Below are 23,468 nucleotides of genomic sequence, written 5' to 3'. Positions count from 1 at the left end.
TGAAGCGATTGACAAGCTGAACTCATGCATGTATGCCCGAATCTATCTCATTTGGAAACCACACCCTGGGCTCCCGAAGACCGTCGAGATTAGATCGTCTGAGGGTCTATGTGGATAAGAGATCGTAGTTGAAGAAATCATGGTAAAGTGTAAGTCTTGCAAAGAATGGGGACAGGAGGACCATGATTGCAAGGCAGGACAGAAGGGGAAGGGAAGGGTAGACCGAGCTTTGGAGGAGTAGTTGTTAGCTGGGTCAGAGGTGACTAAGCAGCTTCCGAGTCACACAGAGGCCAACTTGAGCTCTGATCCGACCATTTCAATGGCTGGGAATCCTGAAGTTTTAGGTGGGGTGACAGTGCCTTTGGATTCTTGCCCTGCTCAGGAAGTGTTGCAGAAGGTCTCTGGTCCAACTGGATATAAGGCCGTTGTGATCGTGAATGGTTTGCTGGGAGAGCTTTCTGTGGACTGTCTTCATATTTTGACCGGAAATACAATTGAGGAACATGTGCGTCAAGCTATTAGCGAAGGGTGTGGGACGCTGGCCTCCACACAGAAGGAGTGACAACAGAGGCTGATCAGGGGCTTTTAACGCATGACTATGCAGTAGGCAGAGGGATTCCCTCTCAGCACAAGTTTTACTCTACTTATGAGTCTGGGCTGGAGGGCCTAGAGAAGGGATTGAATGTCAAACCTCTGGTAAACCAATTTTCAAATGACATAGCAGGGAGTGCAGAGGGAAAAACAATCAACTTCAAAGACATCCACATGTCCCTAGGGAAGGTGGATAATGGCTTTCCAGCAGAGTTGGAGTCTGATGAGGAGGATGGGTTGAGCGATGATTCATTAGGGTTGTCTGCTGAGATAGGAGAGATAGAGGTTAGGACCATTAAACAGACCAAAACAAATCCCTCTAAGTCCAAAGGGAATTTGAGAGGAAGGAAAAACAAGCAGAAGTTGCTTGAGGAAGCAGGCAACATGAAGGGTCAGACAAGACTACTTAGATCCGGGAGAGACTTGTTCTCTCCTGGACAACAATGAAGTTCCTTACATGGAATGTTAGGGGCTGCAATGCCCCTGACAAGAGACGTCTGATCAAAAGAGGTTTTGATCAAGCTAAGCCGGAAGTTATTTGCATTCAGGAAACAAAATTGGGAAGAGAGGACACAGCTAGAGTTTTTGGTGTAAGACAGAGGTGGTCTGGTTTCTTTGTGGAATTAGAAGGGGATTCAGGAGGGCTTGGCATTTTGTGGAATTCATTGGTTGTTCAGGTGGATGCTATCTCATGCTCTAAACATTGGCAAATGGTAAAGGTGAATTTGAAGATCATGAACTTTTCTTGTTTTCTTATCAATGTCTATGGTCCCACTTTGGTTGTGGAGAAGTGTCGGTTATGGGAGGATACTTCCAAGCTTTTAGAAGAGGTGAGGCTGACCTTAGCTATTGTTGTTGGGGACTTCAACGCCACTCTTTCTTTCTCGAAAACACGTGGAGGGGTGAAAAGGATGTGCAAGATGCAATCGGACTTTCAAACATTTGTGAACTCTAATGCCCTCTTTGAAGTGGTTGTAAAATGAGGGAGATTTACTTGGTCTAACATAAGGTTTGGATTTTCCAATATTGTTGACAAACTAGATAGGTTCTTTCTTGTAGGGGATTGGAACTTGGCCCCCTTGGTCTCTGAGGCAGAAGTTTTAGCAATTTCAGGTTCAGATCAGTTCTCGGTCTCTTTAGTTGTGCAAAAAGATGAAGTTCCACTTTGGTGTCCTTTTAAGGTGGAAAAGATGTGGTTAAGGGATCTAGGTTTTAGAGATCGGGTGGTTGGCTAGTGGAAGGAGGCCCCTGTGGTGGATGGTTTCTTGGCCTTTCAGTTCTTCAAGAAGCTTAGTTATGTAAAACAAAAACTAAAATCATGGAATAGGGAGGTGTTTGGTAATATTTTCGATGAAAAGAGAAGGATTGAGGGGGATCTGAGGGCTTTGAATGTGAAAGTCTTGGTTGAAGGGATGGACGAAGTGGATTATCTCACGGAGAAAGATCTACTTAGTAGATATGGGGAAGTTTTACAAAGGGATGAGATTTACTAGAAACAAAAATTGCGTGAGAACTGGCTTAAAGCCGGTGATAGAAACACAAAAAAATTTCATAGTTCGATGAAGGCAAGGAGGAGCCTCAATAGAATCCTCTCCCTACGGCTAGCGGATGGAACTTCAACGGAGGACCCAGACTGCATTAGTAAGGAGGCAGTGGATTTCTTTGGAAATATTTGGAGGAGGAACGAGGCTGGTCAGACAGGCTTGCAGGCCGAGCTTTTGGAGTTAATTCCTCCCTTAGTGTCTAGGGATGATAATATGATGCTTGAGGAACCAATCTCTTTGAAGGAAGTGAAAACTGGTGTTTTTGGGTTAGGTGGGGAGAAAGTTCCAGGCCTAGACAGGTTTCGGGCTTTCTTTTTCCATTTCTTTTGGGATCTGCCTGGTGGGGAGTTGTCGGAGTGGTTGAAGAGTCAAGGTCAAGGGGATTTGTTTTGAAGGAATTCAACTGTACTCTAGTGGCGCTTATTCCCAAGAAAGCCAAGCCAGAAGGGTTTGAGGAGTTCGACCGATTTCTTTGTGCAACACCACCTACAAAATCATAACAAAAGTTGCTGCTAACAGGCTCAAATTGATTTTAGATAAGCTGATTTCTTGTGAACAGAGCGGTTTTACCCCAGGGAGGAACATCGTGGATGGGGTTATTGTGGCCCATGAGGTGATCCACACGACCATGAAGAGTAGATAGAGAAGAATGATTCTAAAGTTAGACATTTGGAAAGCCTATGACAGAGTGGATAGGTCTTTCCTGGTGGAGGTGTTAGTAAAGTTGGGGTTTTGTAAGGCTTGGATTAAGTGGATTTCCAGTATGATTATGCAGTTTTCAGCCTCGATTTTAGTCAATGGCAGTCCTCAAGGTTTCTTTCCCACCTCATGGGTATTTGGCAAGGGGATCCAATATCCCCCTTTCTCTTTATTTTAATGGCAGAAGTTATTGGTCGGTCAATTGCTTGAAAGCGTTCTCAGGGGATGTGGAAAAGCATCGAGATAACACGTGGGGTAGACTCCACAACTCATTCTCAGTTTGCTGATGATACTTGTCTATTTGGAGTGGCCTTAATGCATGAAGCAACGGTGATGAAGAAAGTGCTAGACAGATTTAGTGGGGCTACTGGCCAGGAAATTGATTGGGCTAAATCTAAGATCTTCTTTTTCCACACTGAAGTTGGGTATCAAAGAGAAATTGCCAGATTATTTGGGATTAAGATTGGTCAGCTTCTTGGGAAATTTCTTGGTATGCCGCTCTTTGCTGGAGCTGGTAAGATAGATATCTGGAAATATTTGTTAGATGGTTGCAAAGCAAAGATGGAGGGGTGGAAGAGCAAGTGGCTATCATTGGTTGGTCGTCTTCTGATGCTGAAGACAGTTGTATCGGCTATGCCTATTTCCCAATGGCCTATTTTAAACTCCTAGGCGCGGTCATTAAAAATATGCAACAAAAGATGAGAAATTTTTTGTGGAATGGAAATTAGGAGCAGGACAAAATCCCGCTTATGGCCTGGGATAGAGTTTGCAAACCCAAAGGAGGTGGAGGTGTGGGGCTCCGTGATTGGAAACTTATCAACGAGGCAATGGGGGCCAAGTTAGTATGGCAAATGTATAATAAGCCGGAGCAGAGGTGGGTCCGAATTTTACAAGCTAAGTATTTGGATAGTGGGGAAAAGGAAAGGATCCTAACGATTGAAGACCCCCCGAGAGGATCCACTTTGTGGAATTTTTTGGTGAGCTCAGGAGGGTGATTAGGAATCACCTTTCTTGGTGGATTGGAGATGGGAGAAAGGCGTGCTTCTGGCAGGATTCCTGAGATGGACGTCCATCTCTAGAGTCTCAGGCATCCCAACAAATAATGGCTAAGACTGCTCAGTTTTGGGGCTCAAAGGTGTGCGATTTTCTTACACCAGAAATGTCAGTGTTGGGCCAGTGTTGGAACTGGAAGGACCCCCATGAGTTAAACTTGGGGGAGGCAGATGAAGGGTTGTTGAGGAAGATCCTAGACAATAGAGAGGTTTCAAGCTCTAGGGAGGAGGATGAGATAGTTTGGTGTGGTGCCAAGAGTGGTAATTACTCTGTTAAGGTGGGGCTTTCTCTTTTGGAGTATGAAGGTAGGACGAAGGCTTGGGAAGCTAAGCTATGTTGGAACAATGTGTGCCTACCAAAGGCGGGTGCCTTCTCCTGGTTAGCTGGCAATAGGTGGATTCTATCTGGAGACCGACTCAAAAAAATGGGGTTCGCAGGTACTTTCCGCTCTGTGCTCTGTGAAAAAGGCGGAGGAAGATGTGGACCATTTTCTGCTAAACTATGATTTCGCCCATGAAGCATGGTATTTTGGGTTACAGAGACTAAATTGGAAGGGTCCAATGGCAGGGAATTTGAGCGATTGGCTGGAATTGTGGCCTGTCTTGGGAAAGTCTTCATTCTTTGCTGCCATTTGGAAGATTTTGCCTTCTACTGTGTTATGGGAACTCTGGAAAGAACGGAACCGAAGAGTGTTTGAAGATAGAGAAGAAAAAAGGGATCACTTTCTAATCAGGTTGGAGAAGGCAATCTTGGAACTAGTCACTAATGCTGCTTCTTAGGTGAACTTAGCAAAGTCTCCTTTCATTCAATTTGATGCTGGAATTTTGGTGAATTGGCCTTTGATTAAATTTAGGCCCGCTAATGGGCTTTTGAGGGTTAATCCTCAGAGGATGGGTGAAGCAAGACAAGAGTGGGATCCGCCAGATAAGGGTTGGACTAAGGTAAATTTTGATGGCGCTTCGAGGGGAAATCCAGGGGTCTCTGGAGCTGGGGTAATAGCCCGGGATGATTGTGGCAACATTCTAACCATAGGAGCTAAAAGATTGGTGGATGGATCGAACAATGATGCTGAGTGCCAAGCGGCTTTAGAGGCCATTCTGATGGCCAAGAAAATGGGAGTGAAGAAACTCCATCTGGAGGGAGACTCTAATTTATGTGGTGAACATGATAGTTAGAGGTCGAATGGAGGCGTGACATTTAGACAAACACGTTCGAAGAATGAAACTTCTTCTGTGTGGGTTTGAAGACTATAAAGTGACTCACGTTCTCAACAAATGTGGAGGTTGACAAGCTTTCAAATGTGGGAGCAAATGGCTATTTGGAAAATAATTTTAGATTATTTGAGGACTTTCGTTATGTTAGTGCTCATGATCTTGGTTGAATTTCTTAAACTTAGGCAAGTGAATCTGAGTTGTTTTTGATGTGGTTGATGTTGATACTGACCTTGTGGGAAGTTATGGCCCTCGTGGATTGTGATCTATGAATATGGTGCAAGTGGCCTTAATGGCGATGGAGTGATGATGGCGGCAATCGGTGAGTTGGCCTAGTGATTATGCATGGTTTGATGTGATTCGTGTGGAGCAATCATGGCATGTGATGGAGGTGGCTTTTTAAGGCCTTGGATTTTGGTTCCCTGGCATTTCTTTGTTTTTGGTTTTGGTATTGGTTGATTGTGCACGTTTTGGTGAAGAGGCGAGATAGAATGGAGGCAAATTTTTCATTGACAACTAATGGTCAAATGCCAACATTTCACAGCTTGATTTTGAGCAACAGGCTGATGAATGTCTTTAGGGTAGATGGGGAGGATTTTTGGAGGGCAGTGCGATTGATTTTTGGGGAGGAATTTCTGGTATCTGATTGCCGGCCTCGAACTAACCTCGACATCTTGTCGCTGTTCATTGCTCTGGCCTTGTTGGTGGGAACGTCGATGGAGGAGGTGAAACGGGTTGCATCTTTGGTGCTGCGACCCAAATGGGCGGGAGGTTTGAATGAAGTGGTGGCTTGAGCTGTTGTTGGCAAAGGGCTGAAGATGGTGGAAGAGTCTTGGCAAAGGATTGGCGTAGAATTGGGGGAGTTGCAGCCTTTTGTAATTTGGTCGGCGTCTCGACCCGTTGAAACTCAGCTAGAGAACGCAAGGAATGGATGGAGGGAGGTTGTGCAGTTTGTGCGTGGGTTGGGGCCGACTGAGCGAGTGAAGATTCATGGGAAGATGACCCCAATTCGGTCCGAAGCTCCTCTGGACGAGGATGGGAGGCCTATGATCCACCATCAGATTCCATGGAAGCACGTGAAGGTGGTGGAGCGTGGTTCGTTGCGTGGTGGCAGGCCGGGAACATTGCCAGGTGGAGGGAGAGAGATGCATGGTGCAGGGCCCAACCGGGGTATTCCAAACTTCTCAAGGGAAGAGGCCTTGGGTTGGTTTCAGTAGACAGGTCTTTTGGGACTGTGGGGTTTTTTCGGGCTTGTGTATGTAGGGTTGGAATTTTGTTGTAATGAATGGTCCTGTAGGTTTGGTGTCTTATTCGGGTTCTGATGGTTTTGTAGGGGCAAGACCCCATTTTGTGTAGACTGTTTATCATCATTTTGGATGTAAATATTTCCTATTTTAAGCAATATATTATCCTGGTTATCGATAAAAAATAAATAAATTAATTATCAATATATATAAATTTAAATTATTATACAACTAATTATATAATTATGCCATTATGTGGAGAGGCATCTATAATGACATCAAAATGTCCATAAACAAAAATTCATTTTTGAAACAATTTGACATGCAAATAACCCATAAATATATGGAATATGTCATCTTTTGGTTTTTGTGGAGGTGTTATTTATTACTCCAAATAAAATAGAACCCTCGCAACTTGTCTCCAACTATATAAACCGTTTCATACAAATGATAATTTACTATATTTTTAAAATATAGATATACTAGTATTAAAATATATTTAAATTTTCTTTTATTTTCCTACTTAATTTTGAATTTGTGGCTTATAATTTATAGTTTATATTTTCAAATTTTAGGCTTGTAGTTTGCTTTCTTGCCTTCGATTCTCACAATTTTGCCATTTCATCATAAAGTTAAGAGGGAGTTAAAATGGTTTTGCAAATGGCTTGTAAAGTTTTCTTGTATTTGTGGTTCTCATATTCTTGCGCTGAAGTCACCATTGATGCAAAATAGGTTTTCCAATCTCACTAATTTCTTTACAAATGAGCTCTCATTTACAGGTTATGCGCATGTAGCTCAGAATCCCGAAAACGGTGACGGAGTTTCAAACATTTAGAAACATTTAAGGTAAGTATGTGCGAATAGGCGTTTTCTAATGCATGCATTTGATTCCAATTTCATGCTTTCTCATGCTTTTTAAACACTCTTCTACTACCAAGAAAGCCAATTTGTACCACAAATTTGTTGCAAACCCATGTACGAGATCTCACAGTCGTAGTTCACATTTGTCCAAAAAATTTGGGTCTCTCGAACACCTTTTCTTGCTCACATGAACTAGGTGATCATCAATTCAAGTTTCTTAGCCTCTTCAACTGGTCTGCATTTATAGGTATCAACTTGCCTCGGGGGGCTTTTGAATTATCTTTCCCTGTTACTGCATTGGAGCGCTAGACTACTAGGTGCAACTTAGGGGTATGCTAAGCTGTCTGTTTGCTATTCACATATTCTAAATCTTTGATTTTAAAATTTTTTTTTTGTTATTTACAGAGTGAATTTTAGTTTACATGAGTCCTGTCCTAGCTTCTACAACCACCGAACTTTAGTTGCCTCTAAGTAATCTCCTCCCATTTCCTTCGTCATGCTTGGATTGAAAAGAAGGTATGGAGTTTCCAGATGTGTAGGGTGCAGATTTATTTCAGTTTTATTTTGTTAGGTGTCCTGTCTGAGTTTTCAGCTCTTGTACTTCTCCCGTCCACCACCTTCAACATACTTTTGCCCCCTTTCACTTTTGACGGGTAATTTTTTGGTTGTATCAAAAGCCTGCATGTTGGTATTATATATATATATATAGGAGATAAATTTCTAGAGTATTGTTTTATTAACAATATAAGTATATTTTCAAGATTATCAATTAAATTATATTGACGAGAATGCATTCAAGTAGATCTTTTGAAATTAAATTTATAGACTAACAAGATTACCTATAGACTTATCATTAAATATAGTATGCTACTAAGAGATGTTTAAACTCTAGATTAACTTTTTATTGATAATATAGGTACATATTCATAATCACCAATTAGGGTCTCTTAATGATATTTCATTTAAGTGGATTTTCAGGTATTAGATGTATAGACCAGTAGAACTTCTGATTACAACCTATTAGATGAATGAAAACAATTCTAATGTGATAATTATGTATAGGGTACTTACTTTTGATCAAACCTCAAGCCTAGATTGGGCATACACTTAAGTAGGTGAGGGGATTAGTCTAGTGTCACCTTTTCCAAAGACAAAATCACAAAGTTCACATCACTTGACATCTTGGTACCTACAAGATTGAAAAATATTCCTTGCACAAATTTCAACAAATAAATATTATATAGGTTAGTCATACATATATTTGTATAGGCTAAATTTAACAAAATGAAATAACAATCAACATGATAATTCCATAGTTCATATAAAGTAAAATAAACCAAATTCATTAGTGATCAATACCTCAATTGTTCTCACACTCTCATGTACAATTAGAACATCAAAGTTTGCAAGTTCCCACCCGAGTCCGAATTCCATCAAGGCTATTTGTGGGGATGTGGCAATTACATCCAAGAAAGCTCAACAAGGAGAAACAAGTATAAGAATGTAAATAGTAACTGGTCTGTTGGGACTCAAATTGTTTGTTCCCCCGTTTTATTTTTTTGTTGGAGATACCCCCAAGGGGGTCCCCTTCAACTAAGAGCCAAGGTCTGAGGGGTATCCATTCCACCAAAATCCGCCCAGGGCATGATCCTGGCCTCATCCCCTATGGTGTTGGAGCCTTGCACTTAGCAAGACTTGATCCCTAGTGGGCTCATTTAGAACCTTTCAACTTAACCAGCAAACCAAGGGTCCCTTGACTTCCCCCTTTTCGGTTGAATTCATTCCCCTTTTGTGTCTTAGTGAAATGTAACCCATTGTAGATAACTGATTAGAAAAAGTTTTAATGGGTCGTTTTGCTTTTGTCCTACCTTTGAGTGTTGTATCAGGTCCCCTCTTTCATGCTCTAGTCAGAGACCCATGTTGAAAATGTTTGAATCTGGTTAAGTTTGGAGTTTGTTGGTTGTCAAGGTTTCAGCCTTCCATCTGCCTTCATGCTCCTTATTGCTAACTCTCCTTCATCCTTCTAATTCCTCAATCCTCGCTTAAGTCCTTAAATTTGTTTGTCTTGCATTTATCGGGATTTTGCTATTCCCTCTACCTCACTACTCCTTTGCCATGCCTCATCTCTCACCCTCGACTCTTGATGCCTTTTTTCCTTCCAAAATTTTCTGAAGTTTGGCGATCGTTGCCTTGTTGGTCTTCTCTATCCCTATTTGCTCAGTAGGCACTTGGTAGGAGTTGGGCCCAAAGCTTGTGGCATGATGAGGGAAACCCCTATCAACCTTTCACTTGTTCTCTTGCTTGTTTGCTTAGTTGATATGCGGTATGAGTTGTGATCCAAGCTTTTAGCTCGACAATGCAAAGTGTTGTCAACCTTGCAAACTCTTGTGATCATTTCCCCAACTAGTAAGTCGTAGACGTTAGGCTTGATGGTCGACAAGCCAGATCTCTTTGGCCCGTCATTTTTTCTTCCATCCTCAATGCAATTTGGTATGACGTACACGATAGGCTCAAAGGTCAATAACTGACAATTTTGGCTATGTTAGAGTGGCGAAGAATTTAATGTCATTTCTCTTGGTGGAGGTGTAAGCCTAAGCCTAATGCTTTGCTATAATTGACCAGAATGCATTTTTTTGTTGACGACACGCCTCTCCACCTACTTGTATTTATGGCACTATTTTGCCTAGCTACTAGAATTAAATGCAAGGGTCTTCCATCAATTTGAGGTGCCCATTTTGGGTGTAATCATCTTGAGGTGTGGATTTGAAAGCGTTATAGTGCTGCAGATTAGGATTTGCCTAGAGGTATTTGTTTTGTTCAGAGTCTCATTTTAGATGAAGTTGATTATAGTGTCGTTCTTTAGACGCTTAAAAGTTACAAGGCAGCCATTGACTCTAGTCTAATTTATTTTGCGAGATTTCAAATCTGTGGAATCAAAGAAGGGTAGTCTTGCAAGTGGATTTTGTTGCAAAATGTCTCCAAGGTAGTGTGTGTACTTCTAGGAAAGTTTTTGAGTTGCAATTGGGAATTTTCCCTTGTCACATTTGTTGGCATGATTGTGAAATTGGTGAATGCCACTACATTCTAAATATTGCAAGTGTTGTAATGGCCTTCTATATGTTTCAAATGGGTATTTTAAGTTTTGTATGGATTAATGAGTATGCTTTGTTATTACTTTCGCAATCTTTGTTGTATGCAAATACATAGCTCCATGTTCTTTGATTCTAGTTTGTTCTCTCCTCTATGAATTGTGGCTCTATTGCCCAATGAATAGGCAACGTGGAACCTTGACTAATATCACACCTTCAAATCAAAACACAAATCAATAGTGGAGTAGGAGTAGTTGTGTGCAATCATGAGCCCATGATAGAACCAAGGATTTGTTCTAAGTCAACACTCAATAGATATATTTTTATGTTTGTCATGTTTGCATAGTTATATCATCATATAGGGGAAAGTGTAGCCGGTTGTTCTTGGTTCAATTACAGTCTTTGGGACCAAGACAAGAAGTTGGGTCTGGTTGAAGTTTTTTTTTTGTTGCAATGTCCCCTTTCGTAGAGTAGCAAGAATGACATGTTTAACCTATTTAATTCTCGTAGGCTAATTTTGGGATATTAGAGAATAAATTAAATTAATTAATTAAAGTAATTTTATGGATAGCTTTATTTTAAGTAATTTAATAAAGTGACTAAAGTAAAATTAAAAGGAAATATTAAAAGTCACTCTATTAATGTGTTTTAATGAAATATTTTAAACGGGAATTTGAAAAGCCCTTTGGGAATGTTCTAAGGGGATTTATAAAAGAGGATTTTGAGAGCTCATTTGGTATACTTGCTGATTTTTCTCTATTGTGGATTTTGAGCTTCTAGTTGGAGAAAATCTGTAGGTTGAAAATTCTAGGGGAAATAGGTTTTGGTGGTGAGATATCTTCCCTTGCTGATTGCAAGTGGAATCATATTGGTTTCGTGCTTAGATTTATTGATTGAGGATTCATGATTTGTGAAGTCTTGCAAGCAAGACGATTTATCAATATATTTGCTAGAGGATTGACAAGAAGATATTGGGATGCCACATTTTTAGAGAAATTGATGGATTTCGCTGGACGCCATAGTTTGTGAGATTGTGCGATTGAGGTTGTGGCAGATTCATTTAAATTTGGTTGAGTTATTAATGGCAATTGATTTTGTTGATGAGAGGCCATGAAAGGAATGCTGATATTGGCGTGAATGTTATTTATTTGGGCCCTAGATATAATCTTGGCTGGTGTGAGTATTGTTCGGGTTGAGGTGTGGATATTCACTATCCACAAGGTTGTGGGACTCCATTTTTGTTGGCAGGGCACTTAGTGCTGGTCTGGTACCTCCTTTTTGATAGGCATCATAGACTCCATGGTCGTGGGAATCCATTATTTGCAAGAGTGAGACAGAGGAGAGGAGTTTGCAAGCTTTGGTGGGATTTAGGGGTCACTCCAAGTGTAGCGCAAGTCATTTCAGACTGGGTGCTGTTACAGAAAGTGTAACGTGGGTTTGGCTTGTTCCCAGCTCCAATAATGAAGATAAATATTACTGTTTTAAGGTCAGAAATCAATCTTGCTATCTTTGTATTTTTGTTATTTCAGCCTATGCATGTTGAATGGTCTTCAATGTATTCATGTACTATTACTGAATTGGTGCTATCAGCTATGCAATGCATTTCATTTCCATTCCTTTCAGAATATAGTTAAATCAGATTCAAACAAAAAACATTTTTATTTTCACATGCATGCAAAATGTTTGACAAAATACCTATTTAGTGAAAGTGGGAAAAGTGAAAAATTTGTCATAAATTTGGCAAGGGTCTTGTTGTGACGTTTTCACACATTGCCCCATTGCAAATGGGGACCCACTACTTTTTGGGCCCTCTTGGTCTTTTGGCTTTCGTTTTTGGGTCTTTTCGTAGCAGTTTCGTCAGTCTCTCTAAGCTTGCAAGTGAGTGGGGTCAAATTGATTAAGTCTGCTCTTCGTTTGAATAAGTTTGGTGAAGTCTAGGGTCTGTTTCGTCAATTTTAGGGTTTCTGCCTTTAGTCCTAGATTTTAGGGGTTTCTTTTAGGGTTTTTGAAAAACTGAACTTAAAACTGGAATCAGGAGGATCCTTCAAGGAATCTCCCAGTAAAATTTGAGCCAAAACTGAGCAACTTTCTATTTTAGAAAGTTCCTATTTTTTAGGGATTTCACGGAGTCCCGGAATGTCTTCATTTTGCCAAAAATCAAACTTATTATTTTTAGTAAGTGCTTTCCTAACCTATTTTGTCCAAACGCTAACATTTTGAAACACTTACTATTTGGGAAAATCTATTTTTGGCAGGTTCTTCACAGGAAAACACTGAAAACTGAACATCCTTGAAGGTGCTAAAGACTGAACGTTCTTGAAGAACATTTCTAGATCCAGAAGAGTCAGAAGGTAGACAAGTGTGATCAAAGTTTGGCTAAGTATGGGAACCAATCCAAGAATGGAAAGCTCGAAAAATCAATTAAGTCTGGAAATTCACATCAATCCACAAATGTCATCCTGATCCGGAAATGGCTTGAAATTTGACTAAGTGATGGAAATTCCTTCCTTCACGAGAAAGTGAAAAACTGACTAAGTGATGGAAATTTCTTCCTTCATGACAAAATTCCAGGAAAACTAAAAATTGACAAATGTTGGAAATTCCTTCTTTCAGGACCAAATTCTTGGAAAAGGTGAAAATTTGGCTAAGTGATGGAAATTCCTTCCTTTAGGACATAGTTCTTGAAAATCTTGAAAACTAGCTAAGGCATGAAGAATTTCCTTCCTCAGGGGTAAGGAACAAATTTCTGTCCAAAGGAGAATTCCTTCACAACATGGATTCCACGCCAAGATGAATTGAGGTGAAAAAACCAAGTTCTAAGGCAAGGAAGAAATCAAGGATGAATTGAACAAGAAATTTCCCCCTAGGATTTTTTTTGAAAAATCCATTTTCGGGCATCAAAAATCATCCAAATTTCAAAATGATGATAGATTTGGAGTCGTGAGGGAATTTCCTCTCTCCTGGACCGTGGAACCCTAATTTGAAAATTTGCAGAATTGATGAAAAATCTTCTCCAAGGCAAAAAGGAAAATTCAAAATCTTAGGAAAATTCTTCCCTAATAAAATTTTCTTTCTCCAAGGGTTTCTCACCAAGTGATAGCCAGGTCAATGCATGATGAATTAATGGAGCATCTTTTGCATGCAGCTGTCACATTTAAGGCATTATGGCAGATTCCTTTTTCATGCAGTCGTCGCATGTGGAGGTGATGGTGCATTTATGACATGATGGGGCAATTTTTGCATGGAGGAATATTTAGTGCATGTGGGCGAATTTGGTAAAGATGGTGCATTTAATGCACAAATGGATGTTATTTTGGGTACTTTTGATTCAATGGTATAAGGGCATGATGGGTTATTAATTGTTGATTCCCACCTTGTTGCAAAACCCTAATTAGGGTTTTGCATGTAATCATGGCCTGAGGCCTATATAAAGGGGTGACCCCCCTCACTTGTAAGAAGGAGGGAGCCTTGTATGAAATTGTTGGGATAAGTTTTGAGATAATAACAGTGAAACATTGTTCTTTGATGGTGTCCACTTAAGTTATTTTTTCAAAGCTTGCATGGTTTCACCTTCCTCACTTAGAGTAGAAGTAGTGTAGTGCTTTGATTTCCATGGTTCATACTTTTTGCATCTTGCTGATTGTAAGTTGCAGTGTAAGGTTAGCCTGAACCCCAAATTTGTGCTAAGTTCGATTGTGGATGGTCATTTGGATTGCGCCGTTTTTGGGTATTCAAATGTTTTTCCCGATTTGAAAATCCTCTAGCATCCCCAGAAGATTGCACCGGTTCTTGTGGAGTTGTTGTTGATCTTGGCAAAGAAGAGTTTGGTTTATTTGAAATTTGTCCACCAAAGCACTATTCATTGATATCATAGCCCTTAGGAGTAGATTTAGATTGTCTAACCCTTTCCCCTTTATTTTCAGTTCATTTTAGTCCGTTCGAAGCAGAAGCATCACGAAATTGCGATATTCGATGATGGAATTCCAGCCACAACAAAGAAGTAAAAGAACGATCCAAACGTAAGGCCCCTTGGATTACCAACAATCACATCAGCCAATTGAGTCATGTCCGTAGCATAAGGGAACCTTGGAGTCGATTGTTTGAACTTCCTACAATCTTAGCATGCAATCGCACTTTGATCAAGAGAGAGTGAAGTGATCGTTAGGCAACTTTACTCTGTGTTAGACGCTGTCATAAAAAACACTTCAACAAGTCTTTACATTGTCGAGTGTATATTTTGTCTGGGTTTAATACTTGTTGAGGTATACCCTTGAGGAATACCCTCCTGAGTTTAAGTTGAGCTCAAAGTGTTGGAGATATAACCCACTCTTGAAGAGTTAGCTTAGAGTCCTCCATAGTTTTGTAGATGAATTGACTTTTATCACTTTTTGACAACCCTGGCCTTGTGAGTGAAATCTTGTTTGAGGAAGTGGAGCAGTTATTTTGAGATCTAACATGATCAACCCTAGCCTTGTGAGTGAAATCATGTTCTAGGAAGTGAACCGGTGATTTTGAGACCTAACATGTCAAAATATGAACTTAATCACAACATTCATCTAAGTTGCGTCTAAAAAATTGTAGTCCTATGGAGCAGGCCTTCCTAGAATATCTCAATGGGTGTTGCTGAGAATTCTTGGGAGCTTTTATAAGTAGGGTCCCATGGATTTTGTAATAATGGGCAAACTTAAAAGTATAAGCTCCAAAGTTTGAAGAAGTTGGTGGTCTAATTATTATATTTTAGCAACAAGGAATGCTGGATCTACAATTATAGCTGAATCCATAGTTTGCAAACTCGGTGTTGCTGAGTACTCTATATTTTTTATTGTGCGAGTTTTTACAAGTTTAATTTGCGAGTTTTTACAAAGGCGTATAAAAATGCTGATTCAGGCAAAACATGTTTTCCACACTTCTTTTTGCTATAAAACCATGCATTCTCTTTACACCTCATACGGGTTCTTCAAAATCTGCCAGCCCTTTCTCATGGTTTAAGTTGCCAAATCAAAATTTTTGGGCTTGTTGAGTATTCTCTGAGTTTGAGTCTACGAACGATGGCTAAATCTACAATTATATAGCTAAATTTTATTAATTATTGGTTTAAATTTTATAAATTATAGATGAATAACATATGGCAGCAAAATTTTAAGTGGGTGAGATTACCTTACTAATGGCAAACCATAGTGGTTTGGTTTTTTGTGGGGGTCGAACGAATCATGGAAGGTGATTAGGGCATCAAGCGGGGCAACATGGGTTGGCTCCTCCGTTTGATGGACAAGATTGCCACTTACAACAACCTCGTTTTACTGTTTGGCGTCCATCGGACCGGGCTTGGGAGGATTCTCATGATAGAAGCCATGGGAAACCCCACTCTTGTCAACCAGAAAACATCACTCAACAGTAGCATTCAAATTCGAAATGGGGGTATGCCAAACTTTTCAAAGACACAGGGGAAAGATTCAAAAAGTTGGAAGGGAAGGTTTGGAAGCCAAAGGAGAAGGTGGGCTAGGTGAAGGCGGAGCAGGTTAAAATTCAAACCCATCCCAACAAGCTTCAAGCTTGTCTCATTAAAAAATGAAAACCCAAAATGGAGGGACTCGGTGAAAATCCTTAGAGACAAAGCCTTTTTCATGAAATGGGCTGGTGATTGACCAACTTTCTCTAGAGTTTGTAAATGGTGTGATGAGCAACAGGGAATTTTTCTTGAGTTGAAAACCCTACCCAATGGTTTTTTTCTTGTTATTTGTGAGAATGCTAATGAGAAGCAGTGGATTTTAAATAATGGACCGTTTTCAATGAGGGGCATGAGATTTTTCATCAAAGATTGGCCGCCTAAAATTAAATCCCTTGCAAACATCTATTGATGAAGTCCTTGTTTGGATTCGCCTATACAATTGGCCTCAAGAATATTCAGATTTAGCAACACTCAGAGCCATTGGGGAAAAAATGGGCAGATTTATCAAGGCTGATGAAGCTTTAGAATGCAAGGACTATAGTATGTATGCAAGGATTTGGATCTTTTGGAAACCTCATCCCCCTCTCTTAAAAGCCATTGAAATAAGGACCGATGAAGGCATGTGGTGGCAATAGATTGAGGTTGAAAATATTATTGAAAATTGCAATCTCTGTAAGGGTGTGGGTCATTTTGTTGAAGATTGTGTAAGGGACAAAAAAGGGAAAGAGCAGGTGAAAGATGCTTTAATTAATAAGATTGTGAACTTGGCGAGAGCAAATGAAGGGCTTCAACAATCAAAGCATTACACTGTCGAAGGTGAACCTTCCAATCTAGATTCTCAAGCTGAAGTCCCGTGTGTGGCAGAGCCTCATAATGAGGAGCTAGGTATTGGGTTTGTCCCGAATTCTATACAACAAAACCAAGATAAAGCATAGCATTTGGATCTTGTAGTAGATATCCCTTAGGTGGTAAATGGAAGTGGGGTTCCAGCCCCACAAGTGCATACATCCCCTGCATCTCGGGGACCAAACTAGGAAGTGGATGGGGGTTTGGAAAACAAGAAACTTGCTTTAGTACACATCTCTTTGATTATCCCCACGAATGTTGATATTGTTCTTGCAACAACAGATTGTAATGGCTCTAAAGAGAATATTCCTCATCTTGAGGGATTGGATAACCCTTTTGATGAGACCCAGATATTTCCGAGGTTGGTACCAGAGCCCTCCATTATGGAAGGTGACCATGGAGATCATATTCATGCTAAGGACATCCATGTCTCCTCGACTAAAGATATGGGTTTCACTTTCACTCAAGGTGCAACTAGCGGGATTCCCCTATCCTCCTCATCAGTTCCTTCTAAAGGCATTTCAGATTTCGTATTCTTAGAAGAAGAGGAAGATCTGGGTTTGGAGGCCAATGAAGACATTTTGTTTAAAAGAACCATTTGCCAAACCCTCTTCAATAGTGAGGCAGTCAAAACAAGGGAAAAGAAGAAGGGTTCGAAATCAATCAGGATGAAATTAGAGATGGTAGGTAGTGCCAAATGGCAAAGTAAGCTAAGATCTAGAAGGGCTTTCCCTTCCCAGAAAACAATGAAGTTGCTATTGAGGAATGTTAGGGGCTGTAATGCCCCTGACAAGAGACATCTACAACCCTTGACAAGAGACGTTTGATCAAGTGGGGTTTTGATCAGATGAGGTCATATGTGGTTTTTTTACAAGAAACAAAGCTATCTAGTGAGGAAGCTCATATTTTACTTCAAAAATGGAAATTTTGGCATGGTGTCTTTGTTGCTTCGTATGGAGCTTCTAGGGGGATTGGAATTGTTTGGAATCCATTTTGAGTTTTAGTGGATGTGCTATTAAAGGAGAAATATTGGCAGCTTGTAAGCATTTCTGCGGATGTCCACAATGGAGTGTTGTTACTCACTCCTAAATGTTTATGGTCCTATAGGCACGTGTCAAAAGAGGGTAGTGTGTAATCAGATCTCAAAGGTGCTGGAAAACTTTGAATTGGAATTAATTATCATTGGGGGTGACTTTAATGCAACCCTAGATTTAAGAGACAAGAAAGGAAGTTATGGAAGGATTGGAGCAGTGCAGATGGACTTCCAAGAATTTGTCATAAACAATGGTTGGATGGAAGTAAATCTAAATAATGGTGCATATACTTGGACTAATTGGAGATATGGGTTCTCACATATTGCAGAGAAACTAGATAGGTTTTTCTTGGGAGGCAAATGGGCTGATTTCCCCATGGTGTTTGAAGCTTCCATCTTTCCTCTCTCGGGCTTCAACCATTTTCCGATTTCCCATTTAATTCAAAAGGACACTGTTCTTGTTAGAAGTCCCTTTAATTTCGAGAAAATGTGGATGCAGGCTAAAGGATTCAAAGACCTCATTGCAGATTGGTGGAAGAATATGCCAACTATTGAAGGTACAAAGGCTTTTGTATTTTTTGAAAGATTGCAACACCTCAAAACTAATTTGAAAGTGTGGAATCGATTACACTTTAATAATAAATTTGTTGAAAAAGACAATATCGAAAAGGAATTGGCTGCCCTTAATGAAAAGATGATTAGGAATGGAATGACTGAGGTGGAATTCTTAGAAGAGAAGGCTCTTCACTCTAAATATTCAAAGGTGTTGGCTAGGGAAGAAGTATACTGGCGGCAAAAGTCTAGGGAATGTTGGCTTCGGGAAGGGGATCATAATTCAAAGTTCTTTCACAACTCAGTGAATGCAAGAAAATCTCGAAACAAGATTGTTGAAATTAAAAATGCTGAAGGTCAGCTACTGACTGAGATGGGTGATATTAATAGAGAAGCGGTGTGTTTCTTCTCTTCTCTTCTCTCCTCGGATAAAGAAGAAACTCAAAGATGACACCTTAAATGTGATACCTTGCCTCATCTCCCCCTGGTAAAACACTATGCTTTATGCTCCTGTTCAATTGGAAGAGGTTAAAACAACTCTCTTTTCTATGGAAGGTGACCAAGCTCCTATCTTTGATGGGTTCCGACTCTCTTTTTTCAGAAACTCTGGGATATTTTTAAGAAGACTTATGGGGTGTGGTTGATTAGTCAAAATCAAAATTATATATGTTTAGAGACTTAAATAATACTCTGATTGCTCTTATCTCGAAGAAAGAAAATTCTGTCCTTTGGAGACTTTCGACCAATCTCTTTATGTAACACTGTCTATAAAATCATTTCCAAAGTAATGGCAAACAGATTGAAGAAAATTTTGGGTTTCATCATCTTAGAAGGAAAAAGGCGTATTTGCACGAAACCGTTCTATAGTTGAAGGTATTATCATTGCACATGAGGCTGCACACTCTATTAGAAAAGCAAAAGCAAATCGGATGTTTATGTAACTGGACATAAGTAAGGCATATGACCATGTAGACCGATCCTTTCTTCTAAAAGTTATGGAATGCTTGGATTTTTGCCAGGAATGGATAGCATGGGTGAGATGTTGTATCAACACTCCTAGGTTTTTTGTTTTAGTAAATGGAAGCCCTCAAAGCTTCTTTTTGGCTTCTCAGGGTCTGCGACAAGGGGATCCCCTTTCACATTCCTTTTTATCATTATGGCAGAAGTGTTGGGAGGCTAATTTTCAAAAAACGGGAAGAGGGTCTGTGGAAAGGGGTAAAAGACTGCAGAAGGTTTGGATGCTACAACCCACCTCCAATTCACTGATGACACTATGTTGATGGTCTACTTCTTGCGAAGCCCGCTGTATTAAGGCAATGATTGACGAGTTTAGTAAGGTGTCTGATCAGTTAATAAAATGGACGAAATCGGAGATATTCTTCTTTAAACACTAGACTGGATAAGTAGAGAGGCATAGCCAAGATTCTAGGCATTAAAACTGGAAGACTTTCGGGAAAATTCCTAGGCATCCCACTATTTTGCGGTGCAAATCATTCAAGTCTATGGCAAAGAGTAGTGGACCGCTGTCTAAACAAATTGTAAGGTTGGAAAAATAAATGGCTCACTTCTGCAGGCCGTCTAGTAATGTTGAAGTCTGTCATTTCTACCATACCTCTGTTTTCAATGACATGTTTAAAGATTCCTCCCAAAATCATAAAAATCATTGAACAAAAGATGCAAAAATTCTTCTGGAATGGTAACCAAGAGGTAGATAAAATCCCTCTTTTGGCTTGGGAAATTTTTTTCTAGCCCAAGTGTGCTGGGAGCAGGTCTTAGAAATTGGGGTCTTATGAATGAGGCAATGGGAGCCAAACTTGTGTGGAGCATGTACATTAATCCAAAAAAAAGGGTACAAATTCTCAAAGCCAAATATCTTGATAACCAGTCCAATGAAAGAATTTTAACTATTGAAAATCCCCCCAAGGGATCGACAGTATGGAACTTTCTCTTGTCTTGTCGACCGGTCATCAGTAACCATCTCACATGGCAATTAGGCAATGGCAAAACGGAAAGTTTCTGGAGGGACTCTTGGGATGGTTACCCAACTCTTATGGAAAATCCTAGTTTTCAAGAAGTCATACATATTGCAGAGAGAAGTTGGGGCACTAAAGTTGCTGATTATGTGGTGGAACATTGGGAGAATGGCTGTAAGGAAAGCCGATGGAAGTCTGTTAATGACTTGAACTTGACAGTAGAGCAGGCTGATATTATTAAAAAAGAATTCTTAGACAGGAATCCGCCCTTCTCTAACAACCCGGATGCAATCATTTGGTGTGGTTCCAAAGAAGGAAAATACTCAATAAATATTGGTTACAAGTTTCTGGAATCAGCGACAGTTGACTATGATTGGCCATTGCATATGTTGGAATAATGCCAATTTGCCAAAAGCTGGCACCTTTTGCTTGGCTGGCATTGATAGGTCACATTTTAACAGGGGCAAGGCCAAAAAATATAGGTTTCTTTTGCCCGTTCAAACATCCTTTATGTAACAAGAGTGAAGAAACCCTGGACCGTCTTTTGGTACAGTTCAAGTTTGCAAATCACTGCTGGAGATACGTTACTCAGTAATTAGATTGGTAGTCCCATTTCTTGTCCTCTCTGAAGGGGTTATTTTTGAGTTGGTTTCAAGTTCAGAAAAAATCTTCCTTTTCAAGCATTTGGTAGATTTTCTTGGTCACCATTATATGGGAAATTTGGAAAGAGAGGAACTGGAGAATTTTTCAAGAGAAGGCTGAAACGTTGTCACGGATGGAGGTTCGGATAGAAAATGCAATTTATGAATTAGTCAGCACTGCAGCTTCATATGTCAATCCTATTTATACTCCTTTAAGTCAGTAGGATAGTTTCATCCAAGCTAGATGGCCTTTGATTAAGTTTCGGCCTATTAATGGGCCTTCCTGGTTGATGCAGCGGATCCTCGTAAGAAGATGGATGCTTGGCAGAAGTCAAAAGAGGGATGGATTAAAATTAATTTTAATGGGGCCTTGAAAGGCAACCTGGGCCCCTCGGGTGCTGGGTTTGTGGCTCAAGATTGTAACTGAGACATTGTAGCATTTGGAGCCAAAAACCTCAGAGAAGGGATGAACAATGAAGCTGAAGTTCAAGTAGCTTCCCATGTGGCTAAGATGGCGATAGGACTCTCATTTCCAAAACTTCACCTTGAAGGAGACTCACTGATTATAATTAATGCTATAAAAACGGAGAGGTGGCTGTGTGGAGATTAAATAAATACATCAATTACATTAGGAATGAGTTGGCGAAGTTGGAAGATTTTAAAATAACCCACACAAGGCGGGAGGGGAATGTATTGGCAGATACACTTTCTAAATGGGCTGTTAAATTGAACGATGATCACACGAATGTAATTTGGGAAGATTTTCGGTGCATAAACTTCAATGAGGAATTAAATGTGGTAGGGATATTGTATGCCGTCAAACACCATGAGCATTAATGAGACTTAATGCTCTTTGCATTCGCATGATGGCCTCAAGTGTAGTGTTTAAAAGTTGGCAAGGTTTAATTTCATTTATTCAAAGTGGTGTTTGGTGAGAACGAATAGAGGAAAAGCAGAGATTATTGAAAATATCAGAGATGGAGGCTACCCTTCTCACTTGCAAACAACAACTGGCACTCTTGAGAACAATTTGGGAGGAACGTCTTAGAAATTTCTTCAAGATTGAAGATCCCAAATTTCTGCAAATGGTTGATGACTTGCTGGGAGATGCATATATAAAGTTGGAATTTAAATATAGGACAAACATGGATATTGCATCAATTTTATTTGCTTGGTGCCTGGAACTTGGCTCCAAGGAGTACACCCAGTGGGTTATGACGGAATGTGTCCGTGACGAATGGAAATACGGGATGGAATCATTCATGGCGATGGCACAAAGTGTGGTAAATGGATGCAAGTGGTCGAATTTGAACCTCCTGTGTGACCCTTTCTATTGTGGACTGCAGATGGCAACAAAGAAGAGTGTTGTGCGGAGGCTCAGGTGGGATGGGAATACATTAACAAGTACCTTCGTGATAGAGAATGGGTTGAGCAGGTGTTTGGGTCTAATGCGGAGCAGAAATCTAAAAAACTGAAGTTCAAGAAAGGGGCTTACTGGCTCAGTATGCCACGGCCAGAGGCGAAGAAGCCTTAGTTTTGTCTAGGTATGGTGGCAGTTGGTTCCTTTTTGCTCAATCATAGTATGTGATCAGTCTGTATGTAGTCTCTGTTTCTAGGGTTGTTTATGTAGTTCATATGCAGAATTATTGATAGCTAGAGTTTGGTCTTCTGCGTAGTTATTTTGTTAAACTCAAGTCATTAATATTATATTTGTATATGGTTGAATGGTGGTGTAGCCGAACTTTGAAGTGGTTGAGTGTTTTTTGGTCTGGAAGTCTCTGTTAATATCAGTGGTCGAAAGCCACAAACTATTTTCAGAATTTTGTAATATTTTAATTATTAATATAGTATAAACTTATTACCGATTAAAAAAAAAAAATTAAGTGGGTGGGGGAAACTTCTGGCTCTCCTTCAAAGACACCCCTGTTAAATCTGAAGTAGGGGTTCCTATTTTCTTGCACAAGATCATTCTTTTCATAAGACCCCCCCCTGCTCAACAAAAATAATTCTTGTAACACTTGATGGACCCCTTACTAGGAGAGTCATATAGGCTTGTACAAAAATTGATTAGTCCATACTTCTATTGTCAATTACAATAATGAATATCAATATATTGAAGGTGAACAAAAAGAATTATAAATGAAGAATTTAGTGTAACTCCATGAAATGCAAAAACATAATTGTTCTGATCATTGTATATTGTATTTTCCATTCACCGTTGTAAGTGACTGATACTAACTTTTGCTGAAACTGAGAACCAGAGCTTAAATAATGGAAAAACAAAAAATTGTAGCGTTAAAAACTGGAAGAATTTCTTTGAGATACAGATATCCAAATAGACCTTTTTACATAATCTTGAAAGTTGATACATTTAACTCTTGCCCTGTTGTTAATATACAAGTGTGCCCCCATCAAACTGAGAAAGATATTACAAGAATAAGCTGCAAGCTGTTTTGAGAATAATGGACACTTAAAAAACCAAAATTCAAAAGTAGAGGACCTCATCCCTGATCCTGTATGCTTATCTCACCTATTGGTGTCCCTATCTTGATCAGTAAATTCGCCTGCCTTATTTAGAAATGGTGTCCCGGCACCCCAACACATTGGTGACTTCTCACATGGTGCATTATAAATATTACCAAGATAGTGTAAGCAAATGAATTTGAAGGCAATTCATTGTTT

The 23,468-nt window shown here is 39.9% G+C and overlaps 1 protein-coding gene and 1 long non-coding RNA gene across 3 annotated transcripts in view; both read left to right on the top strand.

Moving 5' to 3' along the window:
- The first annotated feature begins 1,034 nt into the window (after positions 1–1,034).
- Positions 1,035–1,574, top strand: LOC131858334 (uncharacterized). Its single transcript, XM_059211544.1, has one exon. The coding sequence runs from the start codon at positions 1,035–1,037 to the stop codon at positions 1,572–1,574; it is 540 nt and encodes a 179-aa protein (XP_059067527.1).
- Positions 1,575–6,957: 5,383 nt separating this feature from the next.
- LOC131050467 (uncharacterized) overlaps positions 6,958–23,468 on the top strand; it is a 34,441-nt gene continuing 17,930 nt past the window's right edge. For both annotated transcript variants that reach the window (XR_009372494.1, XR_009106953.2), the window contains exon 1: positions 6,958–7,188. This is a non-coding gene — a long non-coding RNA (uncharacterized LOC131050467). The remainder of the gene's footprint in view (positions 7,189–23,468) is intronic.

Source organism: Cryptomeria japonica, chromosome 1, assembly GCF_030272615.1.
Source record: "Cryptomeria japonica chromosome 1, Sugi_1.0, whole genome shotgun sequence".
NCBI classification, from domain to species: domain Eukaryota; kingdom Viridiplantae; phylum Streptophyta; class Pinopsida; order Cupressales; family Cupressaceae; genus Cryptomeria; species Cryptomeria japonica.
This window is presented reverse-complemented; position numbering and strand designations above follow the sequence as displayed.